Source organism: Nicotiana attenuata, chromosome 12, assembly GCF_001879085.1.
Source record: "Nicotiana attenuata strain UT chromosome 12, NIATTr2, whole genome shotgun sequence".
Classification (NCBI taxonomy): domain Eukaryota; kingdom Viridiplantae; phylum Streptophyta; class Magnoliopsida; order Solanales; family Solanaceae; genus Nicotiana; species Nicotiana attenuata.
Genome location: NC_032000.1, coordinates 52,468,830 through 52,489,651, shown reverse-complemented (window position 1 = coordinate 52,489,651; position 20,822 = coordinate 52,468,830). Strand labels below are relative to the sequence as shown.

The window sequence follows — 20,822 nt, the reverse complement described above, 5'->3', positions numbered from 1 at the left end:
TATATATNACAATCGCTAAATTACCTAGATTCAGCCTATTATCACTTACGCTATACTATATCTACATATATATACTATACACTTAGTCTATATATATATATATGTGTGTGTGTGTGTGTGTGTGTGTGTGTGTGTGTATGTGTGTATCTATATATATATATGTGTGTGTGTGTGTGTGTGTATCTATCTATATATATATATATATATAAATTAAAATGAATTAAAATCCTAAATTTATACTACATATGTACATAATTTTAAATTGAACTAAAAATAATTTATTTTTGTTTTATATATAGCGACCAACTTTGGTCGCCATTTTGGTCAAACGGTCAAAAAGTGGCGACCAACTTTGGTCGCTATTTTGGTCAAAATAGTCAATACTTATTGGCTACCAAATATAGCGACCAAAGTTGGTCGCTATTTTTAAATCCAGAGTCAAAATCGGGTTAGCCCTCCCAATGTCTTATTTTCTTTCCAAAAATTTCCCAAACTCTCTCTCAACATATTCTCCTCCCCTTCTCTATTTTCCTTACACAAATCAATCCCCCCACCCCTAGCCACTGTCGCCGGAGCCGCTACCGCCGGAGCCGCTACCGCCGCTACCACTGTCGCCGGAGCCGATGTCCCCCACCCCTTTCCACCACTGCTTTTTAATCCTCCTTTTAATCTACCAAGGTTAGTAATCTACCTTCTTAGCTTTTTTATTTTTAATTTTTGCTATATAATTTTATGTAATATTTCAGAATTTTGTCTATTTAGTATTAGGGTTTTTAGTTTGAACTACATTAGATTTATGAAATTAAGATAGAAATTATGATCTTTTAGTTCTTGTATTAATTTATATTGAGTTAAATTGTGAAAAAAAACAATTCATACATTAGCAATACCTAAATAAGAGTACTTGTAAATACATTATCCTAAATAAGAATACATTATAAATACTTGAATTAACTAAATTAATTTGTTCTTGCTTTATTTATATAGATGGAACATCGTACTTGGATGTACAATAGAAATTATCCTAATCGGCGGGGATTGCGGGAGGATTTTGTAGAAGGGGTTGATGAATATATTAGACATGCAATGTCACTTCCGCCATACATAAATCAAGGAGTAATTAGGTGCCCTTGTGTTAGGTGCGACTGTATGAAGTTTGGAAAATCGGAGGAAGTTAAGGTTCATCTTTATAGTAAGGGGTTTATAGCGAATTACTTTGTGTGGACTAGTCATGGAGAGATCGATGGTAGCCATGGGATATTTCATAACATGGTTGTGGGTGAAAGTAGTAGGTCGGTGGAGAATATAAATCGTGATTCTAGAATTCATGATATGGTTGTGGATGCTTTTGGGATGCACTTTGGGGGTGAGCCCAATGAAAATGTTGAACAAACTCCTAATGATGACGCAAAACGTTTTTATGAAGCATTAGAGGAAGCTAGTCGTCCACTACGTAACGGAAGTTCGCACTCTGAGTTGTCTGTTGCAGTTAGATTACTAAGTATGAAATCTGATTGGAATATTTCTCAAGGAGCCATTGGACTCCTTCATTGACCTTATGCGTGAACTAGTTGTCCCTGATATCGAATTACCTGGTGATTTCTACAAGGCAAAGAGATTAGTTTCTAAGTTAGGACTTTCGTCAACGAGAATTGATTGTTGTGAAGATGGTTGCATGCTATATTATAAAGATGATGCAGGTTTGGATAGTTGTAAATTTTGGGAAAAGCCTCGTTTCAAGAGGCTTTCCAGTGGGAATATGGTCGCTATCAAGTCGATGCATTATTTACCTCTTATACCTTGGTTAAAGAGGTTATATGCGTCGATGAGTTCTGCTCCTCATATGAGATGGCACTTTGAAAATAGAAGACCACCTGGTGTTATGTGTCATCCTTCAGATGGAGAAGCTTGGAAGCACTTTGATAGGACATATCCAGATTTTGCTAGTGAACCAAGGAATGTTCGATTAGGTCTGTGTGCGGATGGCTTCACGCCATTTTTTGTATCTGCCACACCATATTCATGTTGGCACGTCTTTCTTACACCTTATAATCTACCACCCGAGTTGTGCATGACTAGTTCATATATATTCTTAAATTGTATTATCCTCGGTCCACGTAATTCGAAAAGTTTGATTGATGTATATTTGTAACCTTTGATTGATGAGCTAAAACAATTGTGGTACAATGGTGTTGAAACATATGACATATCAACCAAGTAGAATTTCATTTTGCGTGCTAATTTAATGTGGACAATTAACGATTTTCCTGCGTATGGAATATTGTCTAGGTGGATGACTGCTGGGAAGCTAGCTTGTCCTTACTGCATGGAAAATAGTAAAGCGTTCACTTTGAAATATGGCCGAAAGAAATCATGGTTTGATTGTCATCGTCAATTCTTACCTCCTGATCATGAGTTTAGAAGGATGAAAAATGCATTTAAAAAGAATAAAATGGAATATGATTTTCCACCTCCGATACTTTTAGGTGAGGAAATTTGGGAGAGGATCCAGAACTTCAGTAAAGTTACTGAAGCTCCACCTTATAGATTCCCGGATACGGTGTTACTCATAATTGGACGAAATAGAGTATATTTTGGGAGTTGCCGTATTTGAAGGATAATCTTCTCCGTCACAACCTTGATGTCATGCATATTGAGAATAACTATTTTGACAATTTGTTCAACATAGTGATAGATGTTAAAGGTAAGACAAAGGATAACCCGAAGGCTAGAATGGACTTACAAGAATATTGCAGGTGTCACGACCCGGATTTCCCACCCTCGGGAGTCGTGATGGCGCCTACTAATAAGAGCTAGGCAAGCCAATTAATCTAACATTTCTCTCAACATCATTAACAGTATAAAGAAGAACGAGGCAATTAATATAAAAACGGAAGTCTCGAAACCAAGTGCGGAAGTTCAAATACACCTCTACCCAGATCTGGTGTCACTAACTCAACTTCTACTGAATGCTAAATACAAAGTCTGAATGAGAATACAGTACTGTCTGATCCGATACAAGGGAAATCAAACGAAAGACAGAGATAAGAGAGACTCCGGGCCATGCGGACGTCAGCAAGGCTACCTCGGAAATCTCCGGATTGAAGCAAGCTCCCAACGCTCCTACTGCTGTCCAAAAGCTCCTGCTCCGGTACTATGATCTGTGCAAAAAGCACAGAAGTGTAGTATCAGCACAACCGACCCCATGTGCTGGTAAGTGCCTGGCCTAACCCCGGCGAGGTAGTGACGAGGCTAGGCAGGACCTACCAAAAACAACCTGTGCAGATATATATATACAAAGGCAACAGAAATAGCAACAGAGAATATCAACTAAAAAGGGGAAGGGGGCATGCTCGGGGAAGAATACAGCGAATACAGATCAACGGATATAACGACGAAACTATCTCAATACCATAGCTCATATATAAGTGGTCGGCGCGCCACACGATCCCATTTCTTAATTCATAAGTGGACGGCGTGCCACACGATCCTATTTCATAATATATAAGTGGTCGGCATGCCACACGATCCCATTTCATAATAGATATATAAGTGGACGGTGTGCCACACGATCCCATTTCATAATAAATATATATAAGTGGACGGCGTGCCACGCGATCCCATTTCATAATAGATATATATAAGTGGACGGCGTGCCACACGATCCCATATCATAGTTCAAAATATTTGGCTTTGTAAAGAAGGCCCCATTAGGGGAATTCGACAACATAACCCTTTGACCCGGCAAGGGTACAGCTAACAGCCCAAATATCCCGGCAAGGGAGAGTACATAATAATAGTCTACACGTCCCGGCAAGGGAATAATCACAACACATCCTCTTTTAAATCACTTCTTTCTCAACTATCACATTCTTGTTCGAGGCAACGCTCCAAAATATACCAATCACAATTCTTCCTCAACCATTCATATTATATGAAATTTATCAATTTAACCAGGAAATTGTGTCACGTCATTCGAATTAAAAGCAGTTAAGACTCACGGTCATGCTAGACTCCGGTGCATAGATAACCGTCACCATGCCTATACACTGTACTCCCCATTTAGCAAGTAGCAAATAACATCCTAATCCTATTCCCTCAAGCCAAAGTTAGAACAAACACTTACCTCAAATGCTCCAAACTCAACTCAATCCTCTAGGATAGCTTTACCCTTCGAATTCACCACCAAACCGCTCGAATCTAGTCACAAATTACTTGAGTGTATCAACAAAGGCTAATCTAATAAATTTGAATGCATGAAAAGTGAATTTCCCAAAGTTTGTTCAAAAATTCCCAAAATGCCCCCGGGCCCACGTGGTCAAAACCCGAGGTTTGAATCAAAACCCGACTACCCATTCCCCCATGAACTCAGATATATAAGTTATTTTGGAATCGGACCTCAAATTGAGGTCCAAAACCCCCAAATTTTGAAACCCTAGTTCTACCCTAAATTCCCAAATTCCCCCATTAAAATCTTTGTTTTGAAGTTGAAATTATGTTTAAAGATATTAAGAAGCAAGGAAAATAAGTTAGAAATCACTTACCAATCGTTTTGAAGGAGAAGAATCGTTTGGAAAATCGCCTCTTATGTTTTGGATTTTGAAAAAGTGCAAAATGACTGAAAATCTCAGATTTATATACTTTGCTGGAGGACTGGCGCGGACCGCGCAAAAATGCCCCGTGGCCGCGCCGAGGAAGGGAGGGAAAACAACTCTCTGAACCTACCCAACGCGGACCGCACGATTTTGGTGCGCGGCCGCGCTGGTGTCTTGCACCTGGGGCCTTCTCTGAATCTCCCAGCGCGGACCGCACGAACTTGGTGCGCCGCCGCGCTGGTCAAACCAAGGCTGAGGACCCTCTGAATCTGGCCACGCGGACTACACCGCGGCCGCGTGGCTTCCAGCGCGGACCGCGCGGGAATGACCGCGGCCGCGCTGGGGCCTGCAACACTGCAACATCTGTTACTTTAAGCCTAAGGCCTCCCGGGACCTACTCAAAACTCACCCGAGCCCTCGGGGCTCCAAACTAAGCATACACACTAACTCAATAACATCTTACGAACTCATCCGTGCGATCCAATCGCCAAAACAACATCGAAATCATCAAATTAGGCCTCAAGACCCATGATTTCCTCCCAATTTTCATAAGACATCAAGTTTAGAGTGTTTGTCCAAAACACGTCAAAGGATGTCCAAATCTAACCAAACTTTACAACAATTGCTTAAATCACATTTAAGACTTGTGCCGGGCGTCGGAACCAAAATACGAGCCCAACAGCACAGTCTTCTAAACAAATCACACTTTCAAATTCTTTAATTATTTTCAGAAAATAATTTCACACAATAATTCATTTCTCGGACTTGGAACCTCGGAATTTGATTCCGGGCACATACCCAATTCCCAAAGTTTCCTACGGACCCTCCGGGACTGTCGAACCACGAGTCCGGGTCCGTTGGTCCAAAACCTTGACCAAAGTCAAACTCGATCAATTTAAAACATTAAATTTTATTATTTTTCTCACAAATTCACATGTAAACTTTCCGGTTACGCGCCCGGACTGCGCACACAAGTCGAGGAAACCCCCAAGTGAGGTTTCCAGGGCCTCAGAAGTACAGAGGGAGTAGGAATACAGGTGATGACCCCTTTGGGTCGTCACAGCAGGCGGCCTGAATTATACTTGCAGACAGCAAACAATGGTAAGGTGTTCAAGCCCAAAGCAAGTTACACATTCACTTTGGAGGAAAGACGGCAAATTTGTGATTGGGTAACGAAATTGAAGATGCCTGAGGGTTATGCGTCGAATTTTAGGAAAAAGGTTGATATGGAGGTAGGGAAGTTGAGCCATTTGAAAAGTCATGACTGTCATGTTTTCATGGAGACCTTAGTGCCTATTGCATTTTGTGGTTTGCATGAACGAATCTGGAAACTCATCACAGAGATTAGATTGTTTTTCAAAAGACTTGTGTTCTTCCACATTAAGGGAAGAAAACCTACTCCGGATGGATCAGAACATTCGTGTAACTTCTACTAAGATGGAAAAGATATTTCCATGTGGGTTTTTTGATGTGATGGAACACCTTCCAATCCACCTTTTACACGAGGCACGACTTGGAGGGCCTGTTCAATGCAGATGGATGTATCCCTTTGAGAGGTAATATTTTAGGTTTGATGTAACTTTCTGTTTTAATTTAAACAAATGTTCTTGGCTAACCTGAAATTATGTAGGACAATTGGCAAATGCAAATAATTTGTTAAGCAGAGGAATAGGATTGAAGGATCTATATGCGGAGCTTATCTTGCGAAGGAAACTGCCCATTTTTGTTCTTATTATTTTGAGAGTAATGTGCCATGTGCTAGGAATAGGCCCAACAGGCACACGGTCGACCTTAGGAATGATCCATTATATCCGCCTATGTCCATATTCAATCAACCATGCCGATGTTCTAAGGATGTTAGAAAGAGAAGTTTGAGTGATATGGAGTACAAGTCAGCTACACTTCACGTGTTGCTAAGTTGTCCCGAAGTTGTACCATATCTCAAGTAAGTATTGATTTAGTAGTTATCAAAATCTAAAAATTACTGTGATTAAATCTCAATGCAACTACTAAAAATATTTGATGTGTCACAATCACTTTGTGGGTCAATTTGGCCATGATGTTGTATATACGAGATTTGATACGTGGTTCAAACAATTTGTAAGTTTCTCCTTAAAATATTCTAATACTATGTAGGTAAATAATGTTTGTTATGCTAACTTATGAATTTATTTAACGATTTGTAGGTAAATGATCCAAATAATGGTGTAAATCAATTTTTGAAAGATGTATCTCGGGGACCTTGGGTTGAGGTCACAACCATGTCTAAGTACGTTGTGAATGGTTATAAGTTTCACATAGAGGATTCTCTAAAAATAAAAATAGCAACAACAGTGAGGTGTGGGTTCAAGGTGGTGATGGCAACTAAGATGGAGATATTGATTATTATGGTGTGCTCAAAGAAATAATAGAACTAGAATATACAGGTTAGCCAAATAAGAAATTGATACTCTTTAGATGCAAGTGGTTTGACCCACATCCAACAAGAGGTACAAGAGTACACAATCAATACAACATAATTGAGGTTAATCATACGAGGGAGTATGATCGCTATGATCCTTTCATAATTGCACATAATATTAGGCAAGTGTATTATGCTCCTTATTCATTGCGGTGGAATAAGTCTAATTGGTGGGTTGTAATAAAAACTAAGCCTGTGGGTAGGATAGAAGTCGAGAATGTGTTAGATGTTGCATATCAAAACGATATCTCCAGTGTTCACCAAATAGTGGACGAAGTTTTAGAAAATAATTTGGAACATCCTGGACACATATTGGAAGAAGTTGATATAGATGAAGTAAGAATTATAGGCAACGAAAAAGAAGAATCAACTGATGAAGCTCAAACTAGTGAGGAAGAAGAATTCTCGGACGAGGAACTATACGTCGATGAGCTTTAAAAAGTTGGTTTCTTTAATAACTCTCGTTAATAGCTAGTTTATTTATATGTTTCAATCTAACTATGTATTATATTATGCAGATGACAGGCAAGGGTCGAGGTAATAGTGATCCTACTGGTTCTCGGGGTCGAGAAAAGGCTAGGAAACCAAAGAGGAGGGTAGAAGATACTACTCAATCCCTTCCTGCCTCTTCACACATGCATGTGCCTATGCCTATGTCTAGGCCTCCACCCCAGGGCTATTCTGAGCTGCCAACGCATCACCAGCCCTACACCTTGGTGCAAATGCCAGGTCTTTCTTCACAGGGCCGTAGGACTGTATGACCTACATACAGTCCACCTGTCTCACTACCACATAGAGTGCATCCATCAGCAGCTCATGGATCGCATCGATCCATGTCACATCCGCATGGATCACAGCCATCCGTGTCACAGCCACTCGGGTCACAGCTATCTGTGTCTCATCCACTTGCGGCCCATACAGCTATGTCGCACTCCCAGGGTTCGCAGTCCTAGGGCTCGCAGCCATCTTCATCTGGGACTCCATCTATTGCAGGCCTTCGCCTGCGAGATACTAGCTCTGACCCCCCTACACCTTCCACACATGCCTCCGATATACATGCTTCGGAAAATGATGCTGATGATGACGAGGAGGTGCAGTATGATGAATATGGCAGGATCATCATAGTCCCTGAGGGTGACGGGTAAGAGTTATTTGTTATTTTTACTTTTTTTGTTTTCTACAGTTTTACTAAGATATTAATGTGTTTTTTTATATTAAATTGCAAGTTTATCCCTAGTAATATTACTACAAGAATCATCACCAAAACCACCAGAAAGCTTTATGATGGTCCTTATGCGACTTGGAGTGAATTCCCATTCTCGCTGAAGGAGGCAATCTTCAATCAATTTAAGGTAAAATGTTCTTTTAAGCAGTATAATTATTTATATTTATGATATTTCCATCTAAATATGTATTATAGAATATAGCTTAGCTTATATATATCGAATTATATCGAATTTAGCTAATATTATATCGAATTTAGCTTATATATAACGAATATAGCTTTTATATATATTCGATAAAAGCTTAGTGCGTTAATACATAATTAATCAAAAGTTAAGCGCATTAATACTTAGATTTTATTAGCTAATGCACTAATACTTATAGCATAGTGTGTGTGTATATATATATATATATTAACTACTGCACTAATATACTATTTTATAAGCAGTTAATGCACTTAACTTTTGAATAATTATTAGCTAATAAAAGCTAAGTATAATATATCGAATATAGCTTTTATGATATTTTCATATAATACTTGACTTTTAAAATACAGAGCAAGTGTGTATGGGAACACCGCTATAGCGCGGAAGTGGCTGCAAATTTCCATCTAAAAGCTCGAAAGCGGTTGTCCCATTGTTTCTCCAAAGCTAGGCGGTTGAACCAGAAGCCTGACTGGTTGCTTCAGAATTTATGGGATGATTTGCAAAGGCAATGGCTTACCGCAGAGTTCTTACAGAAGAGCGAAAAAGGAAAGAAAGCCCGGGCATCTGAGAAGGGAGGATCCTTGCACACTGGAGGTGCGATCAGCCTAGGGACAATAAAACGAAGAATGGTACGTAATTGCTTAATTTATTTTAATTTTCAAAGTATATGTATTCTGTTTATTAACTAAAATTTATGAGTTTTCAGGAAAAAAAGTTGGGGCGTCCGATGAATCAAGATGAGCTCTTCAAGGAGACTCATATTGTAAAGAAGAAGAAACAGACGGACCAAGAAAGGTGGGTCGAGGGCCGAGCCTCGACTGTACATGTAAGTTTTCACTTTTCATTAAGAATTTTGATTTACTTTTATATAAATTTTGAAATAGTAATTCAATGTAATTTTTCTTATAGGGTCGTTTCACAGCTGAAGTGGAGCAATTCATACGCAGTCAGCCACCTAATGAGTCGGGCGCGCCAATCCTACTATCGGACGAGGATGCTGAGAGAATGTGGATGCAGGCTACTGGCGGTCCAAAATGGGGGAAGGTATACGGGCTTCCTAATAAGAAATTCCATCGCTATAAGTGTGGAATGCAAGGAATAGGGACTTCCTCCCAAGCCGAGCAACTTGATGGGGAGAGCCTCTCCTCTATGCGGGAGACTGTGGAAAAGCTCACATCCGAGCTAGAAGCCGCCAAGGAGAGAGAAAGGCTTAGAGATATGCAGTACTCTGGCATGCAAGCTCAGTACAAGGGCATGCAAGAGCAGATCAAATCTCTCCTAGCTTCTGGCAGTTTTCCGATTCCCTGGTCTCGTGAGTCATCGCCAGAGGCTCACCTTCCCCGTGCTCGTTCCTCCCGTCCTCCCCGTGATCGTTCTTCCCATCCTCCACAAATAGCCCATTCTGGATACCATCATGGTGAAGAAAGCTCATCAAACGGTGATGATAATGATGTACAGAACAATCTTTGAACGTATTAGTTTACACTAGACAAATACAATTGGCTTTTGAATGGTTTTGTAATAACAATTAACTTATTAGTTTGGTTAGCTTAAAGTATAAAGTTCTATTGAACTTTATACTTTGTTCGTTATAATATTGTTATTGTGTTGTTGTTGTTGCTGTTGTTGCTTTTTAGTTGTTGTTGTTGCTTGTTGTTGTTGTTGGCATAAAATGCCTATTTAAGAATTTTGGTAAGCTGGCAGGTGGTGTAGCTGCCAAAACAGGCAGTTCTTGCCAGCAATATACCAAGAAAAGCGACCAACTTTGGTCGCTATTTGGTCGCTTTCTATTAAAAAATAATTTTCTGGGAAATAGTGACCAAGGTTGGTCGCTATATAACCCAGATTTCACAAAAAGCGACCAACTTTGGTCGCTATTTCCCAGAAAATTAACAATTTATGGAAATATAGCGACCAAAGTTAGTCGCTTATTACTAAAAAAAAAATAATTCATGAAGTTAGAGACCAACTTTGGTCGATTATTTTTAAAAAAAAAATACAAATATTTATAGTATAGCGACCAACTTTGGTCGCTATTTTCCAGATTTTAAAATATAATATTTTTTTTATAGACCAAAGTTGGTCGCTATTTTATGATTAATAATAAATAAATAAAATATAATTTACATAAAGAGACCAACTTTGGTCGCCAAAATTATAATATTATAATATTATAGCGACCAGAGTTGGTCGCTATTTTCTTTACCAGGAAAATTTGGTCCTTTTACCTGAGAGACCACCAAGCGTGTTTGGTCGCTTTTTGGCCAATAAGCGACCAACTTTGGTCGCTTTTCATGGTCGCTTTTTTTCGGATTTCTAGTAGTGACGGTCAAAACTACGTACTGTATTGGTCTAAATTTGGCGATTTGGTAATAGTAGATAAACGGGATCAAGGACGGGGTCGACCACGGTGTAATAGCGGGAAGCCGTCCTCGAGAGGGCTGTTGTCAAGGACGAACAGCTGAAGTGAAGAAATAACGCTAGGATAGGTTCACATATGGACACAAGGAATATTCCTTTGGATATTCCTTATTTTGTACTTTTTAGGGTTTCTTGGAGATATCCCTTATAAATAGGAAGAGATAGAGGACAAAAGAGGGGATCTTCACTTTCTGAGAGAAAAAAACACTGTAAAAGGTTGACTTGAGAGAATATACGAAAATTTGTCTTGTTCATTGGTTATATTATTCAAAGCGCATGCTATTTAGCCTTTGTCCACAAGATCCAAAGATTCCATAACCATCTTCATTTCTCTTCTTTCCACTTTGCTGTAAGGGAAGGAACCATCCAAATAATGTAATAATTGGGTGGCAGATTCCTTCTTATTATATTTATTGCCATTCTCTATATTTATTGCATATTTATGTTATCACATTTACTTGCATTCATTGAATATGAACGTGCTATTTAACGCTATCAAATGTCGTTCACCATACTGATTCCCTACCACATTCGATCTAGAATTTATTATTTTTAACTAAGATTCATCCTACATCTCATCATTAATCACTTTAACTAGAAGGTTCAACACTTTTTTGGTCAAACAATTTGGCGCCGTCCTTTGGGGAGTTTTTTAGTTAAAATTTTAGTTTCTTCTAGATCATAAAAAAGGGACAACCATCTCTTCCTCGTTTGCACGACCTAACAATGGCAGGAAAAGGAGATGAAAGACAGAAATCAATAATGGTTGTCACTACCAACATCTTAAACACCATCAATGAAGATAACAGAGGAGACGATGAGAATGTAACACCAAATGCTACACTCAGGCGGAGTGATTCATCTCCCCCTCACACAAGTGTAACCACTTCACACGGAAGGGGAGCTTCCACATCCACAGCTAAAACTCCCTCAACACCAAAAGGCATCCTCTTCATAACGGCACTCGCCGCGAAAACGGTCTCTATTTCTAGTGCAGGCGCAGACGCCGCTTCCAAAGCAATGACCTTCTTCGGCTCGTTATCAGCGGCAACGGCCTTCCCGGTTTCCACCCTTCGCCTTTTTCTCGACGGTGACTCCTCACCGCTAGATGGTTCGTCTACTAGATGATAGATGGGCCGAGAAGACAACTCGTCCCTCACGACCACAGTTTGGAGGGCGGAGTCCCTCATTGGTAAAGCTTGACTACGACCTCCCTGAACAGACTTGACAGAGCAAATTGCATCCCCGCCAACGCGATGGCTTGGCGGAATGCTGGCATTGGAGCTTTCTTCTTGGAAATTCGCCGACCTAGCTCCAAAGGGAAGTCCCATCAACGAGCAATGGTAAATAATAGAAAAGCTGAAGCAAAAGTAACACTTACTAGACGAAGCTTTTGGTCCAAAATGCTTGTGGAAAGCCGCCCAATCACGAATCCCCACCATGTGAGGCAACACGTGGGCCACCCAATCTTCAATGTCGAAAACATGAGAGGGTGCACGCCTCTCAGCTGAAAATCAAAGAAAATGCAAGTGAGCTGAAAATGAAAGGACGAAGGAGGACAACGAGTGTACGACAAAGACACTTATGATTATGATTCCACTGCTCGGGAAACCCAGTCGGGTCCGCGACCAAGTGTTCGGTCTTGATGAAGAAGTACTAATGCCAGAACTTCCGATTCGTTCTATCATCCATTCTGACTACCAGCCCTCTGGTCCCCCGATGTTGTAAGTGTATCATAGTATCTCTATAAAAACTTGGCGAGAATAAGTGCAGCAGGTGGCGAATATCAATCTCGCAGCCAGCCAATTCTGCGTACTTCATCAGCATCAAGAAAGCCTTATACAAGTAAGGAGAGAGTTGCGCCGGGCAGACGTTGTAAAACCGGCAAAACTCCTTCGCTAGCGGAAAGAGAGGAGAAGTATAACCAATCAACAACGGGTAGACATAGAAAAGCACAATACCCGGGTCGATGGACCTCCACGATGTCGCCACCGGCCGGAACTATTTCGACATGAGGGGGGATGCGATATTTGGACCGAAGGTCGGCTATATGAGGCGATCCAGTCTCGGAGAGCACCTGAGTGGGAGCAGGAGCAGGCTCTTTTGGCAAATCATTTCTAGGCAAAGGGTTTTTGGGAACTATCTCCTACGCGGTAGGAAAGCTAATCATTTCTAGCCAAAGGGTTTTTGGGAATTATCTCCTTCGCGGTAGGAGCTATCATCCTCTTCAGTCATGAATTCCTCGCCGCCGGGAGGAAGGGCCACCGATAACAGAGTGGCATCGGAAACTTCATCATGAATGTGAGGGGGTTGTGACATCTTTTAACAATTAAGCGTATTCTACCAAGCTAGAAGAAGAAGATAATAACGGGGTAAGCAAGAGGGGAATGGAATCGAAGAAGCAAAATCAGGAGCAAAAATTGGGGAAGAAGATCAAAGAAGAACAGTACTCATGCAAGATAAAGGATGGTAAAAACTTCCGAAAAATGAAACCCCCGTCTCTTTATAGGGCTGGGTGGCACGAGAATCAAAGCAAAGGATTATCAATGGCACCAAAACCAAAGCGGCAGATGCACAGACGCTTCCTTAGGAAGATGCGCAATGATGACGCGCGTGGCCATGACATCACCCCACGATAGCCACACGAACCACAACTTTGCTGGTTGCGCCGTTCTCTCGACCTCGACCGATCCGACTTATCCAATACAACCAAATTTCTCCTCAACAAAAGCAAATCAAGTCCACTTATCGAGGGCGTGCAAGACCACGACCTTAACAAGCGGAGGGACTAACTATATTGGTCTAAATTTGGCGATTTGTAATAGTAGATAAACGGGATCAAGGACGGAGTCGACCATGGTGTAATAACGGGAAGCCGTCCTCGAGAGGGTTGTTGTCAAGGACGAGCAGCTGAAGTGAAGAAATAACGACAGGATAGGTTCAGATATGGACACAAGGAATATTCTTTTGGATATTCCTTATTTTGTACTTTTAAGGGTTTCTTGGAGATATCACTTATAAATAGGAAGAGATAGAGGACAAAAGGGGGGATCTTCACTTTCTGAGAGAAAAACACACTGTAAAAGATTGACTTGAGAGAATATACGAAAAGTTGTCTTATTCATTGATTATAGTATTCAAAGCGCATGTTGTTTAGCCTTTGTCCACAAAATCTAAAGATTCCATAACCGTCTTCATTTCTCTTCTTTCCACGTTGCTGTCAAGGGAAGGAACCATCCAAATCATATAATAATTGGGTGGCAGATTCCTTCTTATTACATTTATTGCCATTCTCTACATTTATTGCATATTTATGTTATCACATTTACTAGCATTCACTGAATATAAACGTGCTATTTAACGCTATCAAACGTCGTTCACCACACCGATTCTCTACCACATTCGATCTAGAATTTATTATTTTTTACTAAGGTTCATCGTACATCTCATCATTAATTAGTTTAATTAGAAGGTTCGACTTTTTTTTGGTCAAACACGTACATTATCAAGGGTTTCAACTTTCAATAGATGGTACAGAAAATTCGAAAAAAGATCGAAAAGAGACATTAATAATAAAAGTTGCATACGCAAATAAACAAACTTGGAGTTGAAGCATGTCTCTCATCTTCAGAATTATACACCAGGTATCTAAGTTGCATACAATATTGACAGTATACTCTTTTTAGTATCTAAGTTGCACTGTTGAAAACTGTTAATTTGATAAATAAATATTCAAAATGCCAAAATATATGGACAAAAGCTACCTTAGCCACCTTCTGTCAACACATAAAAAATCACTTGCAAGTTATATTTAGGTTACAAATTATTTTCAAATCATGTTTGAGCTCCAATCTTACAAACGTGTGCCCAGATGGGGCTAAAATGCAATCTAGATGCGTGTGCACTGTGCCCAAAGTACAACACACCATGAAACCAAAAGACTTGCTAAAAATTACTAATATTATTTCGTTTGTATTTGCTAATTCAAAGCAATCTGTTTTTATCTATTTATTATTAAAAGAAGAGAAAAAGCATCAACATTAAGCCAAGTGACAACTTCACAATAGGCCACTTGAAAATTTAGGACAAAATTAATTAGGTTAGGTAATTAGTTTTTTTAATTTAAATTTTAAAAAATTTAAATTATGCATTTTTAGTTACTCTTTTTGAGTTAACAAATTTGGAGTTTCAACTTTCAAAATTATTCTAAAATAAAAACGAAAATAATAAGAAGAAAAAAACCGCAAATTCAAATTGGGAAATAGTTTCTTTCAAATAAAATATTAATATTGAATATTTAAAGTTTCATACTTAATAAAATTTTACTACAATTATAGTTACAATTTTTATTATTATTGAATGAAAGAAAAAAATTTGAATCTAATAATCATTAATTGACAATATTAACAATGATAATAATCATACTAAAACTTTTGAATTTGATCTAAAATTTATCCCACTACATATCACGAAAATAATAAATTTTATATAATTTATTATTAAGTTTTAAATATACTTTACTATTTTTTTGCAAAATAATAATTTTTCTATATTAAAAATTATTTATTTTGAAACCCTTTTTATATTAAATTTTAAAGTTACCGACAAATAATATAACTTCATATATTATATTAAAATCTAAAACACACGATCTTTAATATTCTTATTAGATTATATCACTTCGAGATTTTGTATATATTTGAATTGATATAAAAAAAAATATTAGTCTCGCATGTCATTATCGATCACATAAATGTATATAATAATTACAAAAAGCATAGTAAAAAAATATAAAAATCAGAACTTTATATTGAAAATAAAATAGAACAAAAGTTTAATTTCTTGTTTCATATAATGTAGAAAAAATATTAAAGATGTTGATACATTTTACACAAATTAATAAAATAACATTTTTTTGAATGAAGTAAAAATCAAAATTTATATTAACTATGAAATTATTTCAGTCATAAATTATGGATAACATACTAATTTAAGGAATAAAAGAATGTAACTAAATAATAATCAATATATTATTGATAAATTTAGACAATTAAAGAATTAAGAAAGATCGAAAGTAAAGCCAAGTGGTAGTCAAGCTTGATATGAAGCCAAGTGGCGCTTATCCCTTTCTTCATTAAGATGGAGTTGGTGTTCAGTGTACCCACCTACTCACTCGCGGAAGAGAAGAATAGATCCATTGGCGGGGGTGACTAACCGTGGTTCGGCTGTCGCCCTAAGGTTACGATCCGTTGGGTTGGGAACCAACCTGGATCCACTTTCCTCCAAGAGCCATACCGATTGAGAAGGAGATAAAGTTGAAAACAACCGCATTGAAAAAAGTAAAAAATAAATATAGAATGATGAGACTTATTTAAATTTAAGATGAGAAAGCGAATTTTCAATTATGAAGAAAAAAATACAATAGATAATATCACGTAATTAAATTTTTAATAAAATTAAAATCAAATAATATTGAATAATGAAAGAATTTTAAGTAACGAATAAATAAACTTACTCATAAGAAGAAGAAAAAATTATTATTAAATTATAAAGATAAAACTTATTTGAATTTGAGAAGACAAAGTATCTTTTAAATTATAATGAGAAAACTCATACAAATAACAAAATATAACTAAAACTACAATAGATAATGTCAAAAATAAAAAATAAAAAAAAATGTAGAACGATGAATGAATTTCAAGTAAAACAGTAATAAATTAATAATCAACTTTGTTAAGAGTAGAAAATCTATATAATCTATGTTATATTAAAAGATGTAATAAACAAGGACATTAAATTTAAAGACAAACTAATAAAAAAATCACATGATAGTGCAATCATACTGAATAACGAATAAATTAATAACGATAACTCCTTACGTTTTAATTTATGTGAACTTGTTTGACTGGCAAGGAGTTTAAGAAAAAATGAAGACTTTTGGAATTTGTGGTCTTAAACAAATCAAAATGGGGCCCACAATATTTATGTAGTTATAAAAGCTTCTCATTGAGGGTAGAATAGTAAGTTTAAGCTAAATTTTTTCCAAATTTAGAAAGGGGTCATTCTTTTTGGAACGGACCAAAAAAAAATAGGTTCATATAAATTGGAACGTAGGGAGAATATGTATTAAATCATAAAGCGTTTTTGAGTTATAATGACAAAAATCATTCATATCTAAAATATCACATAACTTAAATCTTAATAAATAAATCAACATTTAGAAATATTAGGTAATGAAAGAATATCAAGCAATACATCCGATTTTCTTATTGGTCATGTTTCATTAGATGAGAAAAAGGAAATTGAAATTTAATTCAAGCAATATGATATAATATGGTCAAACAGGTTAGATCACATAACATGATTTATATCTTTGCGTATCACGCGGGTGCTATACTAGTTTTTTTAGAAAATTTTACCTCCTATAGCAAAGGTATAAACCCTATTTATTATAAACTAAAATTATTGTAAAATATTATTTTCTATAGCTACCTTTTATATTTTATAGCAAAATAAGTATTTATGGTATATACTACCATTAAGGCATGAAATACGCTATTTATGTTTTTCCTCTCTTTTAGACAGCTGGGCATACCTATTTTTAAGATGATTGTCGTTATTGTATTCATGAATACATGACGCGAATACATGTGAATACATCCGCGTATAGCTGGACTGCCCTGATTTTAGGCTCTTTTTACTGCTACAGCAACGTGAATACATGTGAATACATGTCGTGCAGCTGGACTGCCCTAATTTTAGGCGTTCTTTGTTGTTGTATTCATGAATATATGGTGCGAGTACATGTGAATACATGCGCGTACAGCTAGACTGTCCTGATTTTAGGCGCTTTTGCGTGCTGTATTCATGAATACAACAACGCGGATACACGTGAATACATGCACGTACACCTGGGCTACCTTGATTTTAGGCGTTTTTGTTGTCGTATTCATGAATTCATGGCGCGAATACATGTGAATACATGCGCGTACAGTTAGACTGCCCTGATTTTTAGGTGTTTTTTGCTGTTGTATTCATGAATACAGAAACACGAATACTTGCACGTACAGCCGGACTGTCCTGATTTTAGGTGCTTTTTGCTGTTGTATTCATGAATACATGGCGCGAATATATGTGAATATATGCGTGTACAACTGGACTGCCTTGATTTTTAGGCGCTTTTTGTTATTGTATTCATGAATACAACATCGCAAATACAATGAATACACTAAAATAGTAGCTATAAGAAGTTAATTATGTATATGGTAACTATAGAAAGTTAATAGCCACTAAATAATAATGGTTTCTGAAAATTCTTTTTTTATTTTTTAAGAGGAGGAATTAAATTGGCATTTCATCCCATTTCTCTTAATTGCAAATGGGTCCGTAAACAAAAGAACTTTGCATTATAGTCCCCCTCATTTTTGGGATTGACAATGCATACCCGTTGGAACTCTTTCTCTCTGCATTCACTTCCAGGTAATCTAGAAGCTTCTTCTTCCTCTTCTTTCTTCTCATTTCTCAGCATTTTTCATTCAATTTCCTCTTCACACAATTGCAGAGCGAAAGGAAGAAACAAACGAAAAATCAAGAAGGAAATGGCGCATATGGTGAGAAACATGAGGGTCCCACCAAACTCGGCGAGTTTGGCCGAGGCTAAGAACAGGACCTTAGAATTCTTCAGGATGTGTTGCAGATCCATCCCTGAGATCATGGATATGTACAATTTGTACGACGTCGTTTCTCCCTCCCAACTCCGTTCCGCTGTCGCTGCTGAAGTTCGTAAGAATTCCAACGTTACTAATCCTAAGGTACTCTGTTCTTTTATTCCTCCTTAAAACTAAATTAATTATTAATTATGTCTCATTATGAACCAGTTAGGGTCTGGTTACTGAATCATACTATGTATTATTTGCAATTAGACTATTTTTATTTGGGCTGTTAATTTACAACAACCCTCTTTTTTTACCCGCCAATTCAGGCAAACCCGGTTCAAATGAGAGAAAACTCTCATTTCTTGGTAATTGACAGTGTAAAAATGGTGAATTTATTTGATTGATTTGATAAAGTAGTTGCTGATGACTAATGGTGAGATAGAAATTGAATGACGTATCAGAATTGCTTGATAGAAAAGATTATGCGAGTAAATGGGCTGCGTATTCTGTTGTCATCGGGTATAACAGACAAGGGGAAAATATGAAGTCTGATGATAAAGTTTCTTAATTTTGTTCTTAGTTGCTGTAGGATATCTTAATCTTTACCATATTTGAGGAAGTTTTGATCTTTCTTGAAGAATAAAGTGCATATTAGCATTTCTGTGTTTCCCTTTGGTTTTCAAGAGTTGAGGGTGAGTGGAGTTTAGGGAGGAGATATAGGAGTATTTGCTGGAATCTGGAGCCAAGTTTGCTACTGAACTGAAATGAATTGAAGTGTTGGATTTAAAACATCCATTATTGGATTTTAGCTCACTTCACTGGCAAGATATAATTGGTTGCTAATTTGAACCGATACTCAGGTGAATCAAATGGATTTTAACAACCAGCAAACAAGTTTGAACTGGGCGGTTATTCATTTTGATCCAAATGGCGCTTACCTTGGATTTCCAAACCAGTAAAACAAAATTTTAACAGAATTCTAGTTTTGGGTTTGATTAGGTAGCTGATGAAGTCTAAATGTGGCTTCTTCTTCTAGGTAGTTGCTTGTAGGATTCAGAAAGACTTATTACTGCTGTTCAGTTTCTTGAGATGTTGACCTACTTAGAAAAGACCAGATGCAAATATGGGTTTGATTGATGCCGGCGCTTAAAATCATATTTGAAGATCTCTATTGTAAAAGTACGTACAGGGCAGAAAGAAGAATATTTTAGTCAAAGAAATTGCTGACCGACAAAATGAGCTTCTGGTGATTTTGTTGTTAGACTAAGGCCGTGATACTAAGCGGCTAAATGCATTCCCTTATCAAAAATAAACAAATGTAAACAGCAGATAAACGAATTCTGCTTATTCTCTAACTTGGAGAATCTGATGGTGCATTGTCAAGATGCCTCTCTGATTTATATGTTATATATGGAACTCTTTGGTATTTGCTTACCTATCAGGGCAATGTTCGTTTGCTCGGGCCCTGTGCTTTAGATAATGATGGATCTTTTGATTTTGCTGCTATTTCTTCAGAGATTAGGCAAGGTATGCAGGTAGAGCTTACTAATGATCATTGAAAACTGAGGATACAAAAAACCTATTAGATTGAGGGAAGAGAAGGCTATATATAGTTGCATAATATCTTCTCCCTGCAGGACAAGAATAGCCAAGCACTTATTTTCTACGCTTGCAATTCCTCAAGTTGTGATTTCTGTGTTCGTTAGATCTTTATCATTAGATACCTCTTGTTTCTTCTTTATTACATAATAATTGGTTTCACATTGTATTAGATACTCTCTTACCATTTAGTACATACAGTGTATATGATCTCCTTTTTTCGTTCTTCTTTTATTTTTGTTTATGTTTTTTGTTCTTTCCTTTTGGATAACAAAGGTTATATTGATGAGAGTATTGAACAATTCAGGAGCAGACATCTCATGAAGCAGGTTATAAAAAAGTTGAATTAGAAACGCTAATACATCGAAAAGAATATAAACAATATCGTTGTCCCTTCTCTTTTCTGCTTGTTTCAATTTTGGTTTTTGTTTCTTGCCTTAAATTATTTCACTTGGATTAAGCGAGTGTTTATCTCTAAGATTGCAAATGCGTTATCATGTAATTGATGTCTCACTTTTCTTGTGAGTGAATTATAAAGAAAGCATCCAGAATGTATTTTGTACTTTGAGTGAAGATAAGGGGCTCCTCTTCTTCTTCTTCTTCTTCTTTTTTTTTTTTTACTGTTTTTGTATTTTTTTCATTTTAGCTTTTTTTTTTTTTT

The 20,822-nt window shown here is 37.3% G+C and overlaps 1 protein-coding gene across 1 annotated transcript in view; it reads left to right on the top strand.

Annotated features, from left to right (window-relative positions):
* LOC109235783 (NADH dehydrogenase [ubiquinone] 1 alpha subcomplex subunit 6-like) overlaps positions 18,379-20,822 on the top strand; it is a 4,079-nt gene continuing 1,635 nt past the window's right edge. Inside the window, exon 1 of the mRNA XM_019402033.1 lies at positions 18,379-18,718. Within this exon, the coding sequence (XP_019257578.1) occupies positions 18,506-18,718 (213 nt within the window). The 5' untranslated portion in view covers positions 18,379-18,505. The remainder of the gene's footprint in view (positions 18,719-20,822) is intronic.